Raw genomic sequence first — 21,450 nt, 5'->3', positions numbered from 1 at the left:
TTTTTTATCAACTTTCATTGAGTCTAAATGTTATCAATTTATCGTACAAATTATACCGACAGTGAGAATATTAATATAAAATATGTGAGGGTGCAATTGTGCCTCTGCCGTCCGTTAACGTTGTAAAATTGTGCCGTCCGACGAGGGTTAAAGTGACTTATTTCAAGTGATATTTACATCATCAAAATTGTAGTACAAGAAAAGAATTATTTTTTTCTGCATTTTAAATAAAATCGTTTAACATACAATTTTTTGTTTTACATATTATTATTCTGAACATGCTTGTGTAGAAGTATACCTACGTGACAATGCTATTTAGATGTACTTAAGTAGTTGTTATTCCAGATGAACCAATTTTATTTACTATGTACCTATATGTATAAGGATTTACTTTTTTATATAAGGTTTGTTAGAAACATTTAGGCACCACGTCATAAAAGGGGCTGCACAGGTGAGCCTAACCAGATGTGCCCAGCGTGACGAGTGCAGCGACGATGGGCCCGACTAGCGCGACGTCATAGCTGTCATAAAATTAGCATCGGGGTCCTTAGGACTTTTCCCAAAAGGACAACCGAGGACTTTCCACAGGACGGAAAGGCAGTCTAGACCTCGAGTCGAGAAGGACCCCATCTTTACTCTTGTTTCGTCATTGAAAATATATATATTCAGAAAATAACTTATTCAGCAAATTGTTCCTGCTACATCTTAGACTTTCTTACAGGTTTCAGCTAGCCTATCATTTGTAATTATATTGCGTGGAATTAAATACAATACATTTCTTACTATATATAAAATGATGTGTCACTTAAAATATTGACATTCCTACAAGCACGAATTCGAGCACGTCTTAAAGACGCCCATTGCAACCTTCCAACGCGTTTTGAAGACCAACCCATACTTCTCGCTTCCGAAGCACCTTTTTTTTAACAACGTTTTATTTACGACACATTGCTTATAATGTATTTTGCACACCGTAACATAGATAGATTAAGGCTGGGCCCAGATCTGAACCTAACGCCGCGGCCGAGGTCCCTTCATCTGTGTCATATGGCAGACAAACCTTTGGTCTGCACTAAATACTCTAAACACTCTCAGTCCTTTTTCTTTAGCTGTCGCGAGCCACGAGACTATGTCTAAACTGGCGAAAATCGCTAGAAGTATACGTTCCACACGTAGGAACGTGGCATTAGGGAGTGTCAAGTGGCGTTTGGTTCAGCGTTCGGTTCAAATCTGGACCCACCCTAAGGCTGCGGTTATACTGGATGCGTATTCTGTCGACTAGCTCGTTGTCCGAGTTTTCTTTCCTATACGCTCCGCAATGCTAGTCGTTAGAGTACGCATGCAGTATAACCGCAGCTTTACACAGGGTAATTCTCCAGCTAGAGTCGTCAAAGGCCGTGCCGCCAGCAATCACACGCCTCGCTAAGTTTCGGGGCCATCGACGCTCGAGACCAGCCGGGCCATACAATGTTGGGCACTAAGTAGTGACGAATTTTGAGTTTTACACTTCTCATCAGGTCTTTGCAACAGTGGCGTCAATCGATTTCTTGTTTTCTCAGATACTTTTGATTTTCGTCAGATCCATTTTTCTTAACTCTTTTCAAAATTTTACCAACGCAAAGTTGCAGCGCTTATTGTACGATTAAACTTTTGTTTGAAATTGTTTTCTCTGTCTCCTGTACTTTAGGAGTTATACGCGAAAAAGTGGGAGTGCCTATTTGACTTTGAGGTTAATTTTCACACTCTTAATGGTAAATTGGGTACGAATGAAGTACACCGTTGTTCTTGTCTTCAGTCACTCTATATGCAAATCCACAAAGTTGCGAACCAGTCGGTGAGTGCGGGTTCGCAGTGTTCCCTTGTTAAGGGGTCAGTCCACTGTGAAGTCGTGAAAAATTTTTTTGTAAACGGAATGTCCAATGTAAATATTTTTTTGTCTACTTATTAATACACTTATTGACAGCATAAAAAAGTGTATTTTAAATTTTAACAGTTTTTGTAAAATATATATCGCACTGATGTAAACGCCTTGAGAAAGCGATGTTATGCTGGTGCAGGTGATTCCGGGAGAACGACGCGTTTGAAACAAAAAATTCAAAGTGTGTTGTAATCATTATGAGCGTGGTTATCGCGGGAGCCAGGATTATTTTTACTGATAAAAAATTAACAAAATGTCGGAGGTTTGAAATTTAAGTTTCGAAATATGGTGAATTTTTCAATCATTTTGCCTTGTAAGAAGTATGAAATGTTTAATCAAAAAAGGTTTCCGTGGTCCCGGCCATAGCCACTGATGTGCTGAATAACGTGTAAAAGTTGCAGACTGATTGGTCGAATAGTTATTTTGCCATCACCTGTACCAGTCGAAAAAACGTTGCTTTGAGATAATCGCGTTTAAAGTTTTAAAACAAATTAAAAAAAATTCTTTTAAATTTTTTTGTATAACATAAGAGTAGCTTAATCAACACCAAAAAGATTTATTGCATTATATGTTGTATCTACGGAGAAAAAATTTTTTAAAAAGAGCTTAATTTTCCAAACCGTCACAGTGGACTGACCCCTTAAGGTCGATTTACACTATACAGCACGGGATCGACACGTACCGGCAACGCCGCGGTCCGTCACCGGCGCGACAAAACATTGTAACATGCGTTTTACATGGGACTGTTTACACTATGCGGCAACGACCTTCAACGTTCCGTCTGCGGCACGAACCGACGACGGCCGACATTGTCGCGAAGTATGTTTTGCCGGTTCGTGACGGTACGTGTCGAGACGTGTCGTCGCTGGTCTGCCAGTGTAAATTAGTAAACGGCAGAGACCGCATGCAGCAGAGGATGGATTACGAAAAATTGATAGAGCATGTGATGCTGTGTGTGCAGTTGTATGCAACGAACAACCCTAAGTACAGTGATAGTGTATTCAAGGAAAATGCTTGCAGGGAAATTGGGAAGGAACTGAATCAGCCAGGTAAGATGAATAACTTATTCTATTTCTAACGTAGTTTTTTACATAATTGTGTCTTGCCATTTAACACGGCCTTGTTTTGGTAATAAAAAATTCTTTGAATGCGTCTCGAACATTAATTGCAGCACTTATTGCACTGCCCCCTTGCCGTGGTAAGTTTTGCAAACCATTGTCATTACTCTGATTTTGCGCATTGTCTTGTACATTAATATTGTGATCCCGGAGATAATTATGCAAAATGCACGTAGTCAAAATGATTTTATCGGCATTTTCTGGCATTAACTTCAGTCTTCGATTGTAAAGTTGAAATTTTTGGTTCAGTGTTCCGAAAACATTTTCAGACACTCTTCGCGCGCGTGAGAGGCGGTAATTGAAAATCCTCTTTGATCTGTCTCCCTGAATTTGCGAACCAGGATAGGAGAAACTGGGGTAAAGTGACGCGGAAAAAGTTTGAAGGCGAATAAAATTTTTCCCTTTCAATAAAAATGTGTGGAAATAGATTTATAATATAATTTCAACATTACTATTGATAAATGACGAATAGCAATACTTAAAATAAACTTAAAGTATATTAAAATTCAACTTGAAAAGAAAATGCCAAAACGACCATATATGTATAGGGTAAAGTGAGCTTCTATCTGGGGTAAAGTGAGCTGAAATAAAATACGAGTTTTAATTAAGGGTATAGGTAATTAGTAACCCCTTGCGCTGGGATGACGTGTGTAGCACGTCAGTTTCTGTTGTTTTTTTTTAACCGTGGTTGTCAAAAACTGTGGCAGATTTTTCATTTTTTTTTTTTTAGGTTAGATTCTGTTCCATCACGCGCGTGGTTTCCCAGCTAGCTGACAGGTTAGGTTATTGCGCACATCACTCACGCATCTTTTCTCTGCAGCTCAGTTTACCCCGAGTCACTTTGCCCCGAATGTGTACTCAGTGGGAAATTAATTATTTAATAATGTTAGGATTAATGTTTTCTCAAACGCGTGTACATGTATGTTTATAAGCTTGTTATAAGCACGCAGAAAAAATTTGGAGTTAAAATAACACATTTAAGACCATTTATCCAAAAAGCTAAATTGAAAAGAAAACCAATTGGAAGTCTCTAAAACTTCATTTTTAATTTTTTACAGATGACAGAGGATGGTCGGTACTGTACGACAAACACGGGGAAACATTTTAGATCATAATATACTATGTACAAAAAAATATTGCAAAACTAGGGCGTGTTAGTAATCTTAATAGACTAGAGATAGTATACATAATAGAACAAAAGCATTTACTCACATGAAAAGCAAAATATTCGTTTTAAAAAATAACTTTCAACCCACTGAATATCAATGTATACGTTTAATGCCTCAGAACATCGAGATCAATGGAGTAAACAATATGACCCCGAAATAGGTTACAGAGAATTGTCATTTTCATTCGTTAATACAAATAAAGTGCTAATATCGGGTCGAAGGAGCGAGAACTATAGTCGAATTAACGAAAGAAGACACCTGGGCGGTCCGTAGGCCGGCGCGCGTGGCTCGGGAGAGACCCAATGCCTGCTCTGTATTTCGTGCGACGTTGCCACGTTGTGCAGCTGATCGGACGTCTCTTTCTATCTTCAAATGCAACTGTGTCTCTCTTACTCGCTGGATAAAACAGATTCCTTCATCTACAAGTCACTCCACGCCAAGTCGATCACATTTTTAAAGACTTTGATCAGAATGCAATATGTATTTTGTGAATCACGTGAAATTATGGAAAGATTTGAGTCATTGTTTAACAGGTTTTGAACTTGGTTACAAAATATAGAGTTAATGAAATTCTTCATCGGTTAATAACAGCTCATACTGACGTTAATTTTCAAAATTCCATTCTCGAAAGTAAAATATTTCGTACGTGAAATTTGCAAAATCAAACTTTGGTTATAACTTTAAAAATTACAAAATTAATTTTTCAATATAAAAAAGAGTATTAGAATAGCCCGCACTTTCTAGATTAAAATGAAAAAAGAATGAATTCAATACGATAAAGTGTTTCCCAGATAAAAATTCACAAGTACAGCTTGGTTTCATGAAAATAGGCAAAAATTGAACAAATTCAAAACCAGCAAAGTGATGACTGAAATCCCTTCCGATATAATATTTCAGTTTGAACAAAATCCCTGACATCGAGTGCAAAATGGGATCGATTTGCCGTGGAATGACACTAAATAGAATAAGAATCCTATGAGCCTGTATTCCTCGACTTGTCCGCCATTTATTCTGCATGACGAGTGCCGCAATAGCCAATAAGATTCGACACTCTGTCAAATCTCTATGGGAAGGACGTTGGGTTCGCCTTCTGGAAGAGGATAGCAATATGCACTCGACAAGGACAACGATTACTCTAGGCCCACAGCTAAGTAGTCGAAAGTCAGTGGCCAAGGCGTAAGGAGCCGCGTAGGGGAAGCACCAATCGCGAGCCTGGAGTAGCGGCAACGTCGCAAATTCTGGCCCAGGTCCCAAGGTGCCTTCTTTCGTTAATTCGACTATAGGTTTGGTCGGTACTGTAAGCTGGTCGGTACTGCACGACTCTCGCCTACAATAAAAAATCATTACCTTAAACAAATTGCAAGTCTTTCTGTGGGCGGAATTGCTTCACGGAACGACGTATTTTGTTTTTGTAACCCAGATTCAATCCATTTCAACAATTCAAAAAATTTGCATTGCGGCATTCTAAAGTATTGGTAAAACTTATCGTCATATTTTAGTAACTCTTTGAATAAAATCCAATAGGTACACCCCCTTGACTTTTCTCTTTTTTAATATTGGATGTACCCAAATTCTATCTCGCTTTTTTGCTCTTTTTGCTGGAGCATCCTCTTCGTCTAAAAGTAAGGCTAGAAGAACCGATTCCTCATCACTGTCTGAACCGCTCATTTCGACTGCTAAACGTGAACTGCGGGACTGTTGCCGGTAGACGCACGCATGACATTACGTGCCGGTGACGGACCGCGCCGTTGCCGGGTCTGTGCTGTATAGTGTAAATCGACCTTCAGGCATAAAGCGACAAAATATACTTACTGCTTATCAATATTTTAAGAAAACGCTCAAAACTCAGCCCTTTGTTCCACCGCTACCTTTAAGACTTTTTTGCGGTGTTGCCAGATGTAAAATGTGTAGTTCAACTACTGGAATTTGCAGTGTCGTAGTGAAAGAAAAATAAGAAATTGTAAAAAGTACTTTCTCAGCTCGTACTTCTTAATATTAGACTTTTTAATCAGGACTGCCAATGATTGGTACAGTGTCGGCATTAGTGCAGTTTACCCTAATTTACATAAATTTAACTGATCCTTACTTGTCCAGCACGGCTTATAACAATTCGGTATCGTATATTTATTAGTATTATCCTTAATTTACAAGAAAGATCGACCGTAATACCTGTTTTTAGGAATATTGTTCCTTGCTTACATTCTATATGTATGTATATTTACACTGCTTCTTATGTACCACTTTATCATAATCTAATACGCATACTATCATACTCTTTTGGGTACCTATGGCTTACGAAGCAACTGCTATTCGCAATGCAACTATGTACCCAACACACTTCCCTGTAAACACTTTTAATTTCTAGGTACATATTTAGTATTAATTGTTTATAAAAAAATGCGCATTGGCGCGAAATATTCTACAGAATATCATCGTTTGACCTCTAAACTCATTCCTTAAAATTTCACGTCTAACTACGTAACTCACGTACGACTGCGTTAATACAGTTTATTGTGAACAGAATATTGGGGTCTTTTATTGCACTACTAATCGACCAAGCGCTCCCACCTACCTAAAACCAGGCGCATCGCGCGATGTTTGTCACCGTGCCCCAACTACATAAAGTTTTTCAATCTCCGCGAAAAGAAGCTTAATGAATAGGGAATAGACCACAGAATAAGGACAAACTTTTTTCAAATTCTTTTACACTTTAACCGGACATCAAATTTGCAAAAGAAAAGCATTTCTATTATGTTTATATTGCAAACACCTCTCTTGGAATACAAAAACAATTCATTCACCCAGATCTATCCTTTGTAACGCCCTGCTTAACAGACAGGCGACACCAAGCGTCCTCGACGCTTCCAACGGGCGTCCGACCAATAGCGCCCGAGAAGGCGAGCGAGCCCGAGCGGGCAAGAGAGTCGTCGTTGATCAGCGAACGTGTGACGGATTGCTCGTGTGTGACGAATCGAACGCGCGACGAGTCGAACGGCTAGTCGGAACGCAATTGTGAGCGTGTGGCGAAGGCGTGGGAAGGGTAGACAACCCGGCCACCCACCGTATGATCGGTTTGTGTGGAGTGAAGTGTGTGAGTCCGGTTATTACCGAGGTTCTCTGTCCGGGAGGATCCCCGCGGAATCGCGCGAGTACGATTTATTTTAATTGTATCTGTGTTCTCGTAACAAACTGTTTTCTTTCGTGCTTTAAACCAATTAACTGCCGTCCAGACACCCACTCTCCTACAGCCAGAACATCAGAAGTGGGATTTGAGGCAAAATTTAAGACGAAATTGTTCGAGACAATAAAACGGAACGCGGAAGGAAACGGCGCGGTCGTTTTAGAACGTTCGAGACCGTTAGTACGACGTTGTTACGCTATGCGCCAGGTTGGCGCCAATAGACAAGGATCGTCCCCAACCTGTGACAAAGACCAACTCATAACTTCCGTTAGGTCCACCCGTTACACCCGTCTCGATAGATCCTAGCGCTAGATCTTCTCTCCGACCCTTCGCAATAGATCTTAGCGCTAGATCTCCCAAGAGGATGACCCGCCAAATCTTCCCGCCTGATTTTCCCGCCAGACCTTCCCGCCAAAAAACAGGAAAGCGTCGTGCTCTCAAGGGATGTAAAACCCCTGGAGGTCCACCGACGCCAGAGACTCCAGTCATCAGTCACTACACATCAGTCCTTCTTGACACTTCGCTCGCAACTCTTGCCGCGTCCGGTCGTGTTTGTCATCAGACCAGTTTCTACCACTTCAGTTATAGCGTTTATCTAGTGTTACTCTTGAGTCTTTGCTTTCCTGTTTTTCTGTCAGAGGCGCTGCCTCTCCGCATACGTGCTCCAGTGCTATTCCTAAGCCAGGGAGCCCTTTGGATCTTAGTCCATCAAGATCTGCCCTGGGCTCTGTCCATCTACTCTCCATTCTCGGGGACCTGTAAATTAAACATTGCCGCAACCAGTACCGGGGGAAATCCTGGGGTCCCACAGGACCATTTAAATGATGTTGAGACGTCCCTAGATGCCCTCACTTCTGCGAAGGTGGTGAGTACGTCAATAGTCAGCGCTCCATTCATTGCACCCACTTCGTCTGCGGGTAAAAGGCAGGCTGGTACCGCCCTCGAAACTTCCATGGAGTCTCAGTCCTCGGAAAACTCTGAGTTATCCCCCAGAGCTGAGATGAAGTCGCTAAGGGCCAGCGTCGAAAAGGCCATGGGGAAAAAGAAGTCTAAGCGCCACTCTGGGCGCGTGAATAAAAATAAATTAAGGAGTAACGCCGACAAAACCCCTTTTAAATCCTCTACTCGTCCTAGCGACAGCGTATCACTTCCGTTAACCCAGCCTCCTGAGGATAAAATCATGGAACTTGAGGTAGCCGCAAATATTCAAACATCTAACCGTTTCTCGGTCCTTGTCGCGTTCAAGCCGGCAACTGACCTACAAATAACAACGACTGGCCTAAGGAAAAAACCTCACCAGATGCAAAAAATCCGCTACGCAGTTCAAATAACACACCTGTGGATCGTTCCAGAGCTACCGGAACACCTCAAATCACTGTTGCTCCCCGCTCCATAACCCCCCCCCCCCTATATATTTTTCTAACTTCTCTTATAACATTGCAAACTTTGAAAGGGAACTCGCCTCTGACTTTGGTAAAACCTTTCATATTAAGTATTTGGGAAATAAGATACGTCTTCAGTTTGACGAGATTGAAGCCTTCAAAAAATTCAAACTGGCGCTAAGCGAGGAAAAAATTCCCTATTTTACTTTTTCACTAAATTCAGAACGTGGACTTGCTATGGTCCTAAAGGGCTTACCAGATACCTCCTCCGAGGAAATCCTCGAGGAATTAAAGAGTAAAGGATTATCATCTTTATCCTGCGTACTTCTCGCAAGGAACGGGCTCAAAAGAACGTCACCGTATCATATTTACAGAATAATTTTTCCCCCGGGACCCCCCCCCGACCTCGGTCACAAAAGTTAACGCCTTATTTAGTACCAAAATTTATTGGGAAAAATTCTTCCAGAAAAAAAATTACACACAATGTTTCTGCTGTCAATCTTTTGGCCATTCGGCCTCAAACTGTGGGCTCCCTCCTAAGTGTGTAAAGTGCGCCGGTTTGCACCGTACTGCCGACTGTCAGATGACGAGGGATACTCCCCCCAAGTGCATTAACTGCTTTGGGCAGCATACTGCTAACTACGGTCAGTGTCCTGCCCTACTTAAATATCTTGAAAAAAAAAACACAAACTCCAAGCCCGTCAAGGGGATAGCTTTAAATTCCCAACTAAAACCGTTAGCGATTCCATCTCATGGAAATGTACATCCTTCTTTTTCTCGTCCATCTCCTTCCTTACCCTCTCCTTTCCCCTCCTACGCCGTCGCGGTTGTAGCGAGACAGCGTAGACCTCTCGTCTACCCTCCCCCCTCTCCGATCACGGGGCTCCTATCCCACAAGTTCCTAACCGTCAACATCCCGGTGGAGTAAATTCCATGATCGATTTGATTGGAGCCATTAAGGAGTTAAACTCCTTCGTTGATATCGATGAGAAGCTTCAGTTAACGCGGTCGTTAATCGAGAAATTGAGACCCTGCCGCACGCTGGCCGAAAAGTTTCAGGATTTTTGCTCCGTGCTCGGTTGTCTGGACTAGTCCGATGCCTCTTCCCTCAATCATGTTATGGAATGCATCTTCGCTTCTGCGAAAACGGAATGAGCTCATCCTCACGGTTGCCCGACTGCAGCCCGGTGTTATTCTTATCACGGAGACATGGTTTACCCCTCAGGTTAATTTTTCGCTACCGGGCTACACGGTAGTTCGCGCGGATCGCCCTGTCGAAAACGGCGGAGTGGCCATTTGCATTCACTCGTCGATTAATTATTCGATCCTTACGCCTGTCAGTGCGTTCGAGTTCAACGCGTGCTTTATCAAACTCTCCGCTCCAAAAATCACGATCGGAGTTATGTGCGCCCCCTGGGGCGATTAAAGATGCAAAGGTTTTTGATTCCCTTACCCGTCTGGGTTCCCCCTTTTTGATCGGCGGAAACTGGAACGCTAAACATCGGCTCTGGAAAAACTTCTCGGACAACAAAGCCGGAAAAATTCTTCACGAGCACATCAGCAAGTTTCCTTACCGGATAATTCGCCCGGAAGACTATACTCACCAAACTGGCCGATGCAGACCGTCCATCATTGATTTTTTTATATCTGACTTTCACGCCGACTTTACGTGTGTTGTGACTGACGCTTTCGACACGCCCCACCGACCTGTCTTTCTAACGGCCAAGTACTCCAGTGGTCCAAACACCTTGGAAACTGGCACCGACTGTGATACTTACCGGAATTTAAGGTATTAACATCAAGGTATAAAATAAAGAGTATCCTCTCCACTAGGGACGAAGTAGACTCCTGCATTAGAGAAATGACTTCATTCCTCGATGCTTGTCGCAAACGCGCAGCCATTCCGGATTTCAGCTATTTAAGCAAGAATGTCCACCTCCTTTCGGACCAGACCCTTCTATCGCTCATTCGTCACCGCCGAGCCCTTCGCAGAAGAGGCCAGTTGCTCGGTGCGCAGGTGGTGACATGAAATCCAGGACATCACTGCGTCTATTCGAAACAGGATTTCATATCTTCGGATTTTGGAGTGGGATCGGATCCTGAGGGCCTTTAACAGACCCGACCCCACCTTCTGGGCAACCTATCGGAAAATCTCGGGCACAACGGCTTCAAGGACTTTACCTCTTCTCCTCAGTGGACAAATATCCGTATCTGCAGACACCGATAAAGCCGAGATTCTGGCTTCTACCTTCGCTAGAATACACTCTGAGGCCGCCCGACTCCCATCGGGTAAGGAGCAGTCTGTTGATGAGTTCATCACATCCTTGGAACCTCTTGCCACCGGCTTGTCTCCAGACTTTTCAGTCTCCCCCGATCAAATTTTTAATTATATTAAAAAGATGGCTCCCAGGAAAGCATCCGGCAGCGACGGAGTGTCGGTGCTCATGATGAAGCACGCGTCGCCACGGATCCTCTGTCAGGTCTACTACATCTTTTCTTTCGCGATTGCGCAGGGTTACTTCCCGGACGCTTGGAAACTGTCCAAGGTCGTACCTGTATCCAAGCCGGATAAGCCGCGTGAGCTGCCGTCTATCTACAGACCGATTAGCTTGCTCTCCGTGATCGACAAGCTCCTTGAGACATGCATCTATGCTTTCTTATCCGATTTTCTCCAAAGGAATAACATCATCACCGACCGGCAGTTCGCCATCCGCGCGGGTCATTCCATGATACAGGAGACGCTTCGCATTGCACAGTCTATCACTCATGAGCTAAATGTAAACAGGACCGTCGGTATGTTCTTACTTGATTTATCTAAGGCTTTCGATTCCGTCTGGCACGGTGCACTCCTGTATAAACTGCACCTTGTCGGTCTACCTCCTGGTTTCATCAAACTAATTGCCTCCTACCTTACTGACAGACAGATGTTTGTCTGCAGTGGAGGAGTAAAGTCCTTGCTGCACCGGGTCGAAGCTGGCGTGCCGCACGGCTCCATTCTCGGTCCTATACTTTTTAACATTTATATCAACGATCTCCCTACTACTAGCGCTTGTGAACTTGCGCTATACGCGGATGATACCGCGTTATTTACCTCCTCCTGGCGACTTTCGACGCTGGTCTTGCGGCTTCAATCATATCTTGATGAAGTCCTACAATATTTCGCCCTGTGGAAACTCCGAATAAACCCGGACAAAACAGAAGCAATCATTTTTTCCCGAAACCCCGTCACAATTACCAACAGACGAAGTTTTAACATTTGTATCAATAATAATGCCGTGACCTGGACTAATGATGTCAAATACCTAGGGATCATATTACACTACAAAATGCTGTGGGATGCAGCTATACATGATCGCATCAACAAAGCTTTAAAAGTTGCGGGATGTCTCCACCGTCATATTTGTCATAGGTTCCCCCTCAGTTTAAATATCCGGCTACATATTTATAAAACCTGCATCAGGCCTGTGCTTACCTATGGGTCACAGGTCTGGTGGAATACATAAAAAAAAAACCAATAGATTTCTAGTTCAACGCTTTCAAAATAAGATCCTCAAAATTATCACTCACTCCCCATTCAGTTACTCCTCCAGGGCACTGCATGCGGACGCTAACGTCCCTCTTATTCACGACTTCATTGCTATACTTTTTGAAAATTACCTGGTCTCCGATCACCCCAATCCACTCGTCCGTATCACGGGCACCTATGATCTCAATAAAATACCTTATAGAGTTAAAATTCCTTTCCTCATGACTAAATAAACCTTCCCTTCATGTTATTTCTACCCCCCCCCCCCCCCGCCCCCCATATCTTCCCTTTTCCTTTTCCTTTTCCTATCCTCCCTCTCTGTTTTTAATTTCTAGCTTCTGTTTCAGTACTTTCATCGCATGCTTCTTGCTCTATAAGCTTTACCTAACTGGACTTCCCAAATTTAGAAGGTCCTCCTGCATGTTGTCTGACACACAGTCTAGGAAACTTTCTCTCGGCTTTCACCGATTTGTTTAAATTTACAAATTTACTTATTTAAATTTACAACCATATGGATGCTGCTCTACCAACAAGTTTCTTTCAGCTTTGTCAAGAAAAGCGTTTTTTTTGAAAATTTTCCGCAAGAAACCCCCAAACCAAAACTCACCATTACATAATGTGGGTAACACCACTATACTTCACTCAGGCCGGTAACTGGGCTCCCGCTCAGAGGGACGGCCCACAGGAAAGGAGGTGGAGTAAACCTTCCCCCCCCCCCCTACTCAGCAGGCTTATAAAACAAAAACGACGCCAGAGACTCCAGTACGGACCACAGACTCGAACACATCGTCATTGCGTTATCCTTAAGCACGGTTTTCATCTTGTAACAAAAGTCTATCTCAATAAACTCTAAATGTTACTGAGAAAGCACGAGTGCTTTTTCTACCTCGTAACAACGTGTAGAGGTCAGCGTTGTTTACTTCGCAGTTACTAAGCGCGCCGGTGTTGACAGTTTGAACGTTGCTGAACCGCATAGTTCGAGAGAGGTATACGGTGGGAAATTTATGTACTGATTCCACCATGAATCCGACTGAGTTCAAAGTGGCTGAGTTAAAAAGTGCGCTACAGTCGATGAGTGCACCTATGACTGGCACGAAGGTGGAACTGATCGCGAGGCCACATGAGATGGACCTGGCGGGGAAGTGGATGATCACCCTCAGACAAGCACGCGACCTAGGCCAAGGCGGGGCCGAGGATGGTACGCGAGACGATTTTTCTGAGGAAGTACCGACGTCCGATGACCATAGTCAAGCCTTCGTGGGAAATGCGACGGTGTATTCCGAGTCGAGGGGAACCCCGCTCCCCAATCTTCTGCGTCCAGAGGGCTGAATCCCGATGTCTTCGCGCGACTACTTGAGCACATGGCCTCGGAGAATCGAAAAAGGGACAAACTGTTCGCACGAATGCTCGAACAACTTTCCGTCCACCCAGAGGTTCAGCCTACGTCTACTCTTAACTATCATATTATGCCAGACTAGTCAAACACAATACGTGATTTTGACGGCGAAGAAGGGGGTGTCGCTGCGAAAGATTGGCTAGAGCAATTGAAAGGGATGCAAGTTCTACATAGATGGCCAGATAATTTTGCACTGGAGACTGCATGAACACATTTAAAAGGAGGAGCATGGCACTGGCACTACACAAGGAAACAAGAAATACAAACTTGGCAGCAATTTCAGGTGTTGTTTGAAACGACCTTCTACGTCCAGGAGAGCATGATGGACAGTTGGAAGAAGAGGACTAGCAGGGTACAGAAGAAAGACGAGACGATCACATCGTATTACCACGAAAAGGTCAAATTGTGTCACAAACTAAATCTGAATTTCGCAGACACGGGTGAGTAAATCCTTGTGGGACTCTGGTCTATGCGTTTGTGCCTCAGCAAGAGATCACATTAATGTAGACGGGCTTCTTCACAACGTGTTAAGCCAAGAGCGGTTGCATCGACACCGAGTGGAACGTATTAAATCTTCAAGAGAAAACGAAGATCTGCAAAATAGGGCAGCACCCGCCAGCCAGTCATGTTCTGAACCAGCGAAGAGTCAGACAGGGAGCAGGGCATTGAGAGGGCCACCCTTCAAAAGTGAAAACGCACTATCCAAACTGGAAATTAAGTGCTACAACTGTAATGTGATGGGACATTTGTCTCGGGAGTGTCCGAAACCAAAAAGGAACATTGATCCTTGCTTTAACTCCGGGCAAGAGTGGCACCTGTCCAGGGCCTGTCCAACCCCCACCACCAACATGGCGCAGCGGGATCCGCCGAAAGGATCCGCCCAGGAAGCCGCCACGACGCTCGTAGAATCTGCTGTTACAGTATTTCCTCCTTACAGGCTCGGTTTGGTGTACAGGATACGGACATTTCGCTATCCCCACCACTTCTGTCTCACGCTTCTCCGGCGAAGGCGAGAGCGAGATGCAAGGAGAGCGAACGACAGGCACTGAAACCGAGCGAGGACGGTACGAGACAGACAACGCGTTGATGTTTTGTCTCGTTCCGTCTTTCGGACGCCTGACACTCTGTCCTTTGCGTGCACGACGGGCATGCGCGATGGTCGCAGGCGCTTACCGTGAGCCGGGCCTGCGTCAAGATTTTGCGAAGTGGTTTTCGTGCTCATGGTAAGCGCTTGCGACCATCGCGCACGGTCGCCGCGCACGCAGTGTTCCATCTCGCCCCCCCCCCTTCGGCCAGAAAGAAGCGAGAAACAAACACTCGGAATTAGGGCTCCGTTCACGATACGGGCTCAAAGCCGGTCCTGACCAGCAAGCCGCTAACGAGACGATACTGTAGTTGCGAATGAACGGAGGTTCAGATCGACTTGAAAAAGTGACTACTTAGTTGGTATGAATGTATATTTCATACCAACTTTTTTTCAATCTCTATGATAATAATAAACATTGGATGAAAGGATATCCCCTGCATTTGCTTTCATTTTCTTTTACAAATGCATTACAAAGAAAGTGTTTTTCACGGAAAACAACTGCCTAAATAGCCCCCTTAAGGAGCCCGAGCTCCACGATGTTTACCAGAGTCTTGTGGAAGGGGCGTTCGAAAGCCATCGATAACGTGGGCGTGCAATGGATCGAAGTCTCGAAAGTCTGAGGCGGACGTCTTTAAAACGTTTTTTAGATTCCTTTGTGCTATCTGAGTATATTATTGATTCGTAGCGTAAATACACGTTTTGGTAGAGTAGGTACAGTGCTGAAATCATTATGATTACTAAATAGGTCACCAAGTTACTAAAGTCGTTTTCAGATATATTGGCCGGTGAGTTTCGTGAGGGGTATTCTCCCACCACACCGCTTGCCTGCCTCGCTGCTCCTTTTCTCTACGTTCTCACTCTCTCTCGGGCTAGACCTGCTCGTCGCGCGGTGGGGATTCGGTGCCCGTGAGGTACGTAACACGGAGCGAAGCGTCCCCACCACTTTCTCGTTTCTTGCTCTCGTTCCATCTCGCTCTCGCCTTCGCAGAACAAGAGCGAGTCAGATGTGGTGGGGATAGCGCCAGGCTCCTGACGTGTAGGCCAAACCGAGTTCTTAGCGTAGAAATACATACATCAGAATAGGTGTGCGTTAGCTCCGAAAAAATTCAGGAGCTTTATTGGTTAGACCATTGATTCTTTCTCCACTGCATTCCATATAAGAGCATACCGACGCCCCTACCGATTTGCGACCGATCTGCGCAGCTCCCACTATTACCCACGGTTTGAACCGCACGCGATTGGTCGTGGTGGTTTCCAAGGCATAACTGATAAATCCTATACGCGGGACCTGACCGTTGTCAACGTAGACAACGTCCCGCACGAAAAATTAACACAGAGAGTAGATGGCCGTGCGACGGAGAAAAACATAGACGGTTAAGCGGGGAGTCGGGCGTAGCAACGCTTCTCGAGGGTCATGCCTGCGCGAAACCGGTGTGCTCTAATGTGGAATACAGTGTCGATAGCTTCATCTCGTACTGGTTTACGCATAGCTTCGTAACGCACACAATTACTGCGCTAAGAATAAACACAGCCACGCGCCTTCGTTCAGGCGGAGCCGAGCTGCGTTCCCGTTACCCCCACCATACCCTTCGGAGGCCACGCAACTCCAATCCACGATCGTCAGATGGTGGTGGCTGATTTCTCCTCGCGCGCTGCTCGTGAAACCGAACTCACCGGCCAATATATCTGAAAAGGACTTTAGGGCAGCTGCACTAAAATTTCATTATCGATAATTACACATTTTGATTATTAAACAAAATTATTTATTAATTATTATATACTTTGTCTCTCCTTCGTTATTATACCACCATACTTTAAAAGTATACATATGTATTAACAGTCAATAAATACCTACATATTTCTGACTACCTTAGCTATATACATGCTAATGTTGCGACACGTAATTTTCCTGAAACTTGGTCAGTATACATACTATTAAATATTAATCTAATACCAGGAATGAGAGCTTGCGTGGAAGATGGTTATCGTCTAAGGAAATGATTTCACAATTTAGTTCCAAGGGAGCAAGGCAACTCTTTGCTAACGGGAGAGAAATAACCCTGCTTTCACGTACCGTAAAAAACTGTTCGCGATAGAATTTCCAAGCATTTACATGTTAATTATGCTCTATTTTATGCACTATATTTGAATTATCTGCCACTATATCTTTGAGTTTCTCGTTCAGCTTTAATGTAATTTAGCCATAGTTTTGTGTCGAAATTGTACAAATAATAATTTGCCACTAAATAATTATTTTGCTCCGAAAATTGCGTCGACAGAGTTACTTGCTAGATGGTACAACTGCGACTGTATCTCTTTAAAAGGAATTCAAGATTCAATTCCATTGATTTTGCTTTAAAGTTTAAAACGCTGCGAAGGATAGAATTCTCAGAATTCAGAAGAAATATAAACAGTTTCAAAAAGTTGTAGTACCTTCCCCGTTGAGGATATTATGTATTAACAATAAGTTTCAGTCCCTTTAGTTTACAATGAATTAACACAAAAATTCGTTCTATCTCCCTTTTGTTCCAATTTGCTTTTTTGTTTGGTTTTGTTGCAGTGAATATGTCAAGTTGTCTGAAGTTGTTGATTTATACAAAACTCTGGTTTATTCGTGTTTTATAAGCTTCCCTCGCGTTTTGCGTTGAAAGGGTAGTACCTATCGATTTCAAATCTTACCATATTTCCGATATCAGCAACAAAATGTTTTTTTCCGTTTCTCGATGACACTCAGCCTCCCGTGAACAATAAAATCAATAGCGACGGAATAATTTTATCCCTTCTCAATTTCTTTTTCTCGTGTTATTACAAGCTTCTATTTTTACATGACTTTAACAAAGACACACTTCGCGATCAGAATTTTAACTCTTTGTTTAAAAGATTTTTGTGTCAATTTACTAGCAAAAGCCAAGTATAAAACACGCGTTATTTCCTTTCGATCGCCTGTTTAGGTACAGTTATTTATGGATTTTGTAAAATTTCTGTGAAATCCACAAAACATTCTAGAATATGCAACTCCTAAATGAAAATTAAAACGAGTTAATGTCACATGTCGAAGCTGGTAAATTCAATTTAAACTACCTGCAGGCTGGACAATAAAGTTGGCTTTATTTTAAAGAAAAACTCTGCATGCATTTTTTATGAGCACTCATTGCTACAAACTCAACAATTTTACAACTTACTACAATTTTAGCAAAATGGTTCTTACTCGATGGGCCTAGTTTTTCCCTGATTCGTGCGAAACCTGAATATTGTAGGTACTTGAAAACAAATTCAAGATGTTTACTACTAACGATAGATGGCATATTCGAATTTTCTTCAATTATCAGATTAATATTTTATGAATTATGTTAATATTAAAAACTTGACAGAAAATTGTAGCAGTTACATCTAGCACACCTCCTACTTGATATTCATCAAATATATGTTAGAAATGACTTTTGAAGGGTTGTAAGAAGCTCGCTCCAGGACAGTTCTGGGGTAAAGACTGGGCGGTCTATCACAGTTCGCATACCAGAAGGCATAGCCTTCCCCACTCTGTGGCCAGAACCTCCAGCAATAGAGTCCCTATTCTTTGGTACACACTGTATACTATAGGGAATACTCACGGCTCCGAACGCCAACTGAAAATTCATTTCCATAAATTGTATAACGTAGGAACAACACGTTCCATAAAAAATGAATTAAGTGATCAGTGTTAGTAGTCGTGCAGTGACGTGAATATTCGATACATTAACCCGGAGGCAATTGAAGTTGCGACTATTAATTTTGGGTGGTATCGTATCGTCGACTAGGATTGGTTCAGTGACCCAGTAACAGGGCCGGCGTAAAGGGGGGGGGGCAGGTAGGGCGACCGCCCGGGGCGCTAAATCTGTAGGGGCGCAGCTGTATGCGTTTATTCATTTGTATCTGTTCTGCTAATTGATTTTCGTGCCCCTGGAGGGGCGCTATGATAATCTCGTCCGGGGTGCCAAGTATGCTAAAGCCACCCCTGCCCAGTAACACAGGTTTTCAAGCTGCAGGTGAATTTCCGACAAGGACGAGTTTTAGTTACTATTAGTTACATTAAATTTAACACTGACTATGGCTAATTTCCGGCGATAATTCTCCAAATTTCCGTACATACATTTTTCTTTGGGATTTTTAAACAGTCTTGTTCATTATCAGCAACAGTGTTGGCCGTTATTAGGGAGTTTTATCACAATAACAAACTACGATCACTTTTCGTTCATTTCCTGTTACATTACCTTTTCGTGGCTACGTTATTAACACGATTCTTCTAAAAAAAAAAACTGTGAATTCGTCTGTTTACATTACACATGATTTTCATCCATTTATCCTTTATTCATTATTCACTTTAAATGTCAAATAAATCATGACAAAATGTTTGATTTTATTTGGTACGTCTTTTTCATTTGTCATTCTACGCAATGTCCTTCGATGCATGCCCAGTTGCTTGTTCGGCCACCAGATTCGCGCTCTGATTGGTCGGTGCTTTTTGTTAATATCTCGTTAACGAAACCGCGGAGAACATTTTCGCAAAGGAAAAAGTTGTTTGCAATCACCCCCTGTGTCACCCCCTGCAAGGTACCGCAGCATTTTTGGAATACCCTGTATGTCAGGACCGCACACAGGCTAAATCCCTGCCATAAAATCCTCGAACGTAGGACAGCATGGGGCCATCCGCCCTCGACCTCACCCTTAAGGTCTAAACACACTTGTCAGTTCCGTGTCAGAACCGTTCCGGCGTGCGACCCTCTACGCCCCTTATCTTCTTACCACTGGCACGACGGAACGGTACTGACACGGAACTGATATGTGTTCACAGACTTTTATGGTGAAATTTGGCGGCGCTTGGCTCGACGAGCTTAGAGTGAGACTCGCCGAGTCCCCGCACCGTGGGATTGCTCATGGCGAGCCGTGCCTGGGGCGAGCCGGGCCAACTCGCCGAATCCCGCGCCGTGGGAATCCCACGGTGGGATTACGCATGGCCAGTGATGCCAGAATCGTGGAACGTGGGACAAATGGTTACCCCCACTATGATCTACCGTCGTCTCCCACTATGGCCTACAGTCGCCCCCACTTTCTTCCTATCGCACTGCACACAAGCATATCCCTACTCCTGTACATGTGCTCGGCAGCCCAACAGACAGCTCACATGAACAGAAGCAGGGATATGCTTCTGTGCAGTGCGATGAGAAGAAAGTGGGGGATGACGGTAGGCCATAGTGGGAGACGACGGTAGGTCATAGTGGGGGTAAGCATTTGGCCCACGTCCCACGATTCTGGCATCACTGCTCATGGCTCGTCGACTCACCGAGCCTGGGCGAACCGAGCCGACTCGCCGAACCTGGGCGAACCGAGCCGACTAGCCGAACCTGGGCGAGCCTGGACGAGCTGAGCCGACTCGCCGAGCCACGCGCCATGAAACTTCACCTTTAAGGGGAGGTCCCGGTCTAAATGTCAATTTTTTTTATTTTATTTTTCGAATATTCAATCTTTTAGGAATACGTGTTTAAAAGGATTTGTTGAAATTCGTAAAATTCCCGAAGTTATAGGCATTTGAGTAGCAGCAAATGCATGGGTAACACCCGGCCACTCGGCACTCCCGTAAAACTTTAAACGTGTTTTTCTGGAAACAGTGTTCTCAAAACGGTGGGCGCTGTATCTCCAAAAATTATTATCCGATTCGACTGAAACTTTTTTTATTTGAAGAATATACTTCTGGCTGGAGGGGGGGCTAGAAAAATGTACAGAAAATTAAATATTTATAATTTTCGAAGGCGTTGAAAGGACGAAAAATACAGGGAAAAGTGATTTCAGACTTGAAGTGTCGTTATTTTTTAAAAAAATTTCATTTTTTGTCATTTTTTCTAGCCCCTCCCCCTAGACAGAAGAATAATCTTCAAAATAAAAAAGGTTTCAGTCGAATCGGATAATAACTTTTGGAGATACAGCGCCCACCGATTTGGATCAATTTTTTGACGCCTTGACTTTAACGGCTACCCAGAGCCGTCTGTAATGATTAATTATAAAATAAAAAATATATTTCTATAACTTAAGATATCCTTAATACAATGCAAAAAGTCCCATTGAATTATATATAGTAGTTTTCCTTTAATTAATTCCTAAATATCACCTATTCTTTTGGGCTCTAGACCGAAACCTCCCCTTAAATTTGACAATGCTAACATACAGGGTCAGCGTTTTATCCTGCAACCCGCGCTCGCGCGAACTTGTAAAATGGCAACAGCGCCTCACGGACGCATTCTACTACAACCATACACCGTCCCGGCATTCGGAGAGCTGCCAGCGACCGCTGGACAGCAGTGATGTCCAAGCTTCGAGAATTTTGGGATAGTCTCTTTCAAATTAACGTCGCCAAAGAGCTACTAGAAATTTCCCGCCCCGGGTTGAAGAATTTAGGGCCTTTTTCGTATAACTTTTGAAATATAAAAGATATTGAAATGCAATTTGCGCCGAAAAATGAGAAAAAATTATTCCCTCTTAATGATGGATAATTTAACATATTTTACATTTACTTAATTTTTCTTTTATTAATTTTTTAACCATAATTGTTGCGAAAAGCTTTTGCAAACTGTTTATTTGATACTGTATTTAATGCTCTTTTTAAAATTCATGGTGTTGATAAACAATAGGCTAGTTGTTTCTG

General features: G+C 43.3%; 2 protein-coding genes across 6 annotated transcripts in view; one reads left to right on the top strand and one right to left on the bottom strand.

The window, feature by feature from the left end:
- Positions 1-21,450, bottom strand: part of Jus (EB domain-containing julius seizure protein) — a 163,289-nt gene that overhangs the window by 120,353 nt on the left and 21,486 nt on the right. The window lies entirely within an intron of this gene.
- Positions 2,015-4,261, top strand: LOC143371687 (uncharacterized). Its single transcript, XM_076817161.1, has 2 exons — positions 2,015-2,967; positions 4,095-4,261. The coding sequence occupies exons 1-2, from the start codon at positions 2,673-2,675 to the stop codon at positions 4,142-4,144; spliced, it is 345 nt and encodes a 114-aa protein (XP_076673276.1). The 5' UTR covers positions 2,015-2,672; the 3' UTR covers positions 4,145-4,261.

The sequence above is a fragment of the Andrena cerasifolii genome, chromosome 7 (genome assembly GCF_050908995.1).
Source record: "Andrena cerasifolii isolate SP2316 chromosome 7, iyAndCera1_principal, whole genome shotgun sequence".
In the NCBI taxonomy this organism is placed as follows: Eukaryota; Metazoa; Arthropoda; class Insecta; order Hymenoptera; family Andrenidae; genus Andrena; species Andrena cerasifolii.
This window is presented reverse-complemented; position numbering and strand designations above follow the sequence as displayed.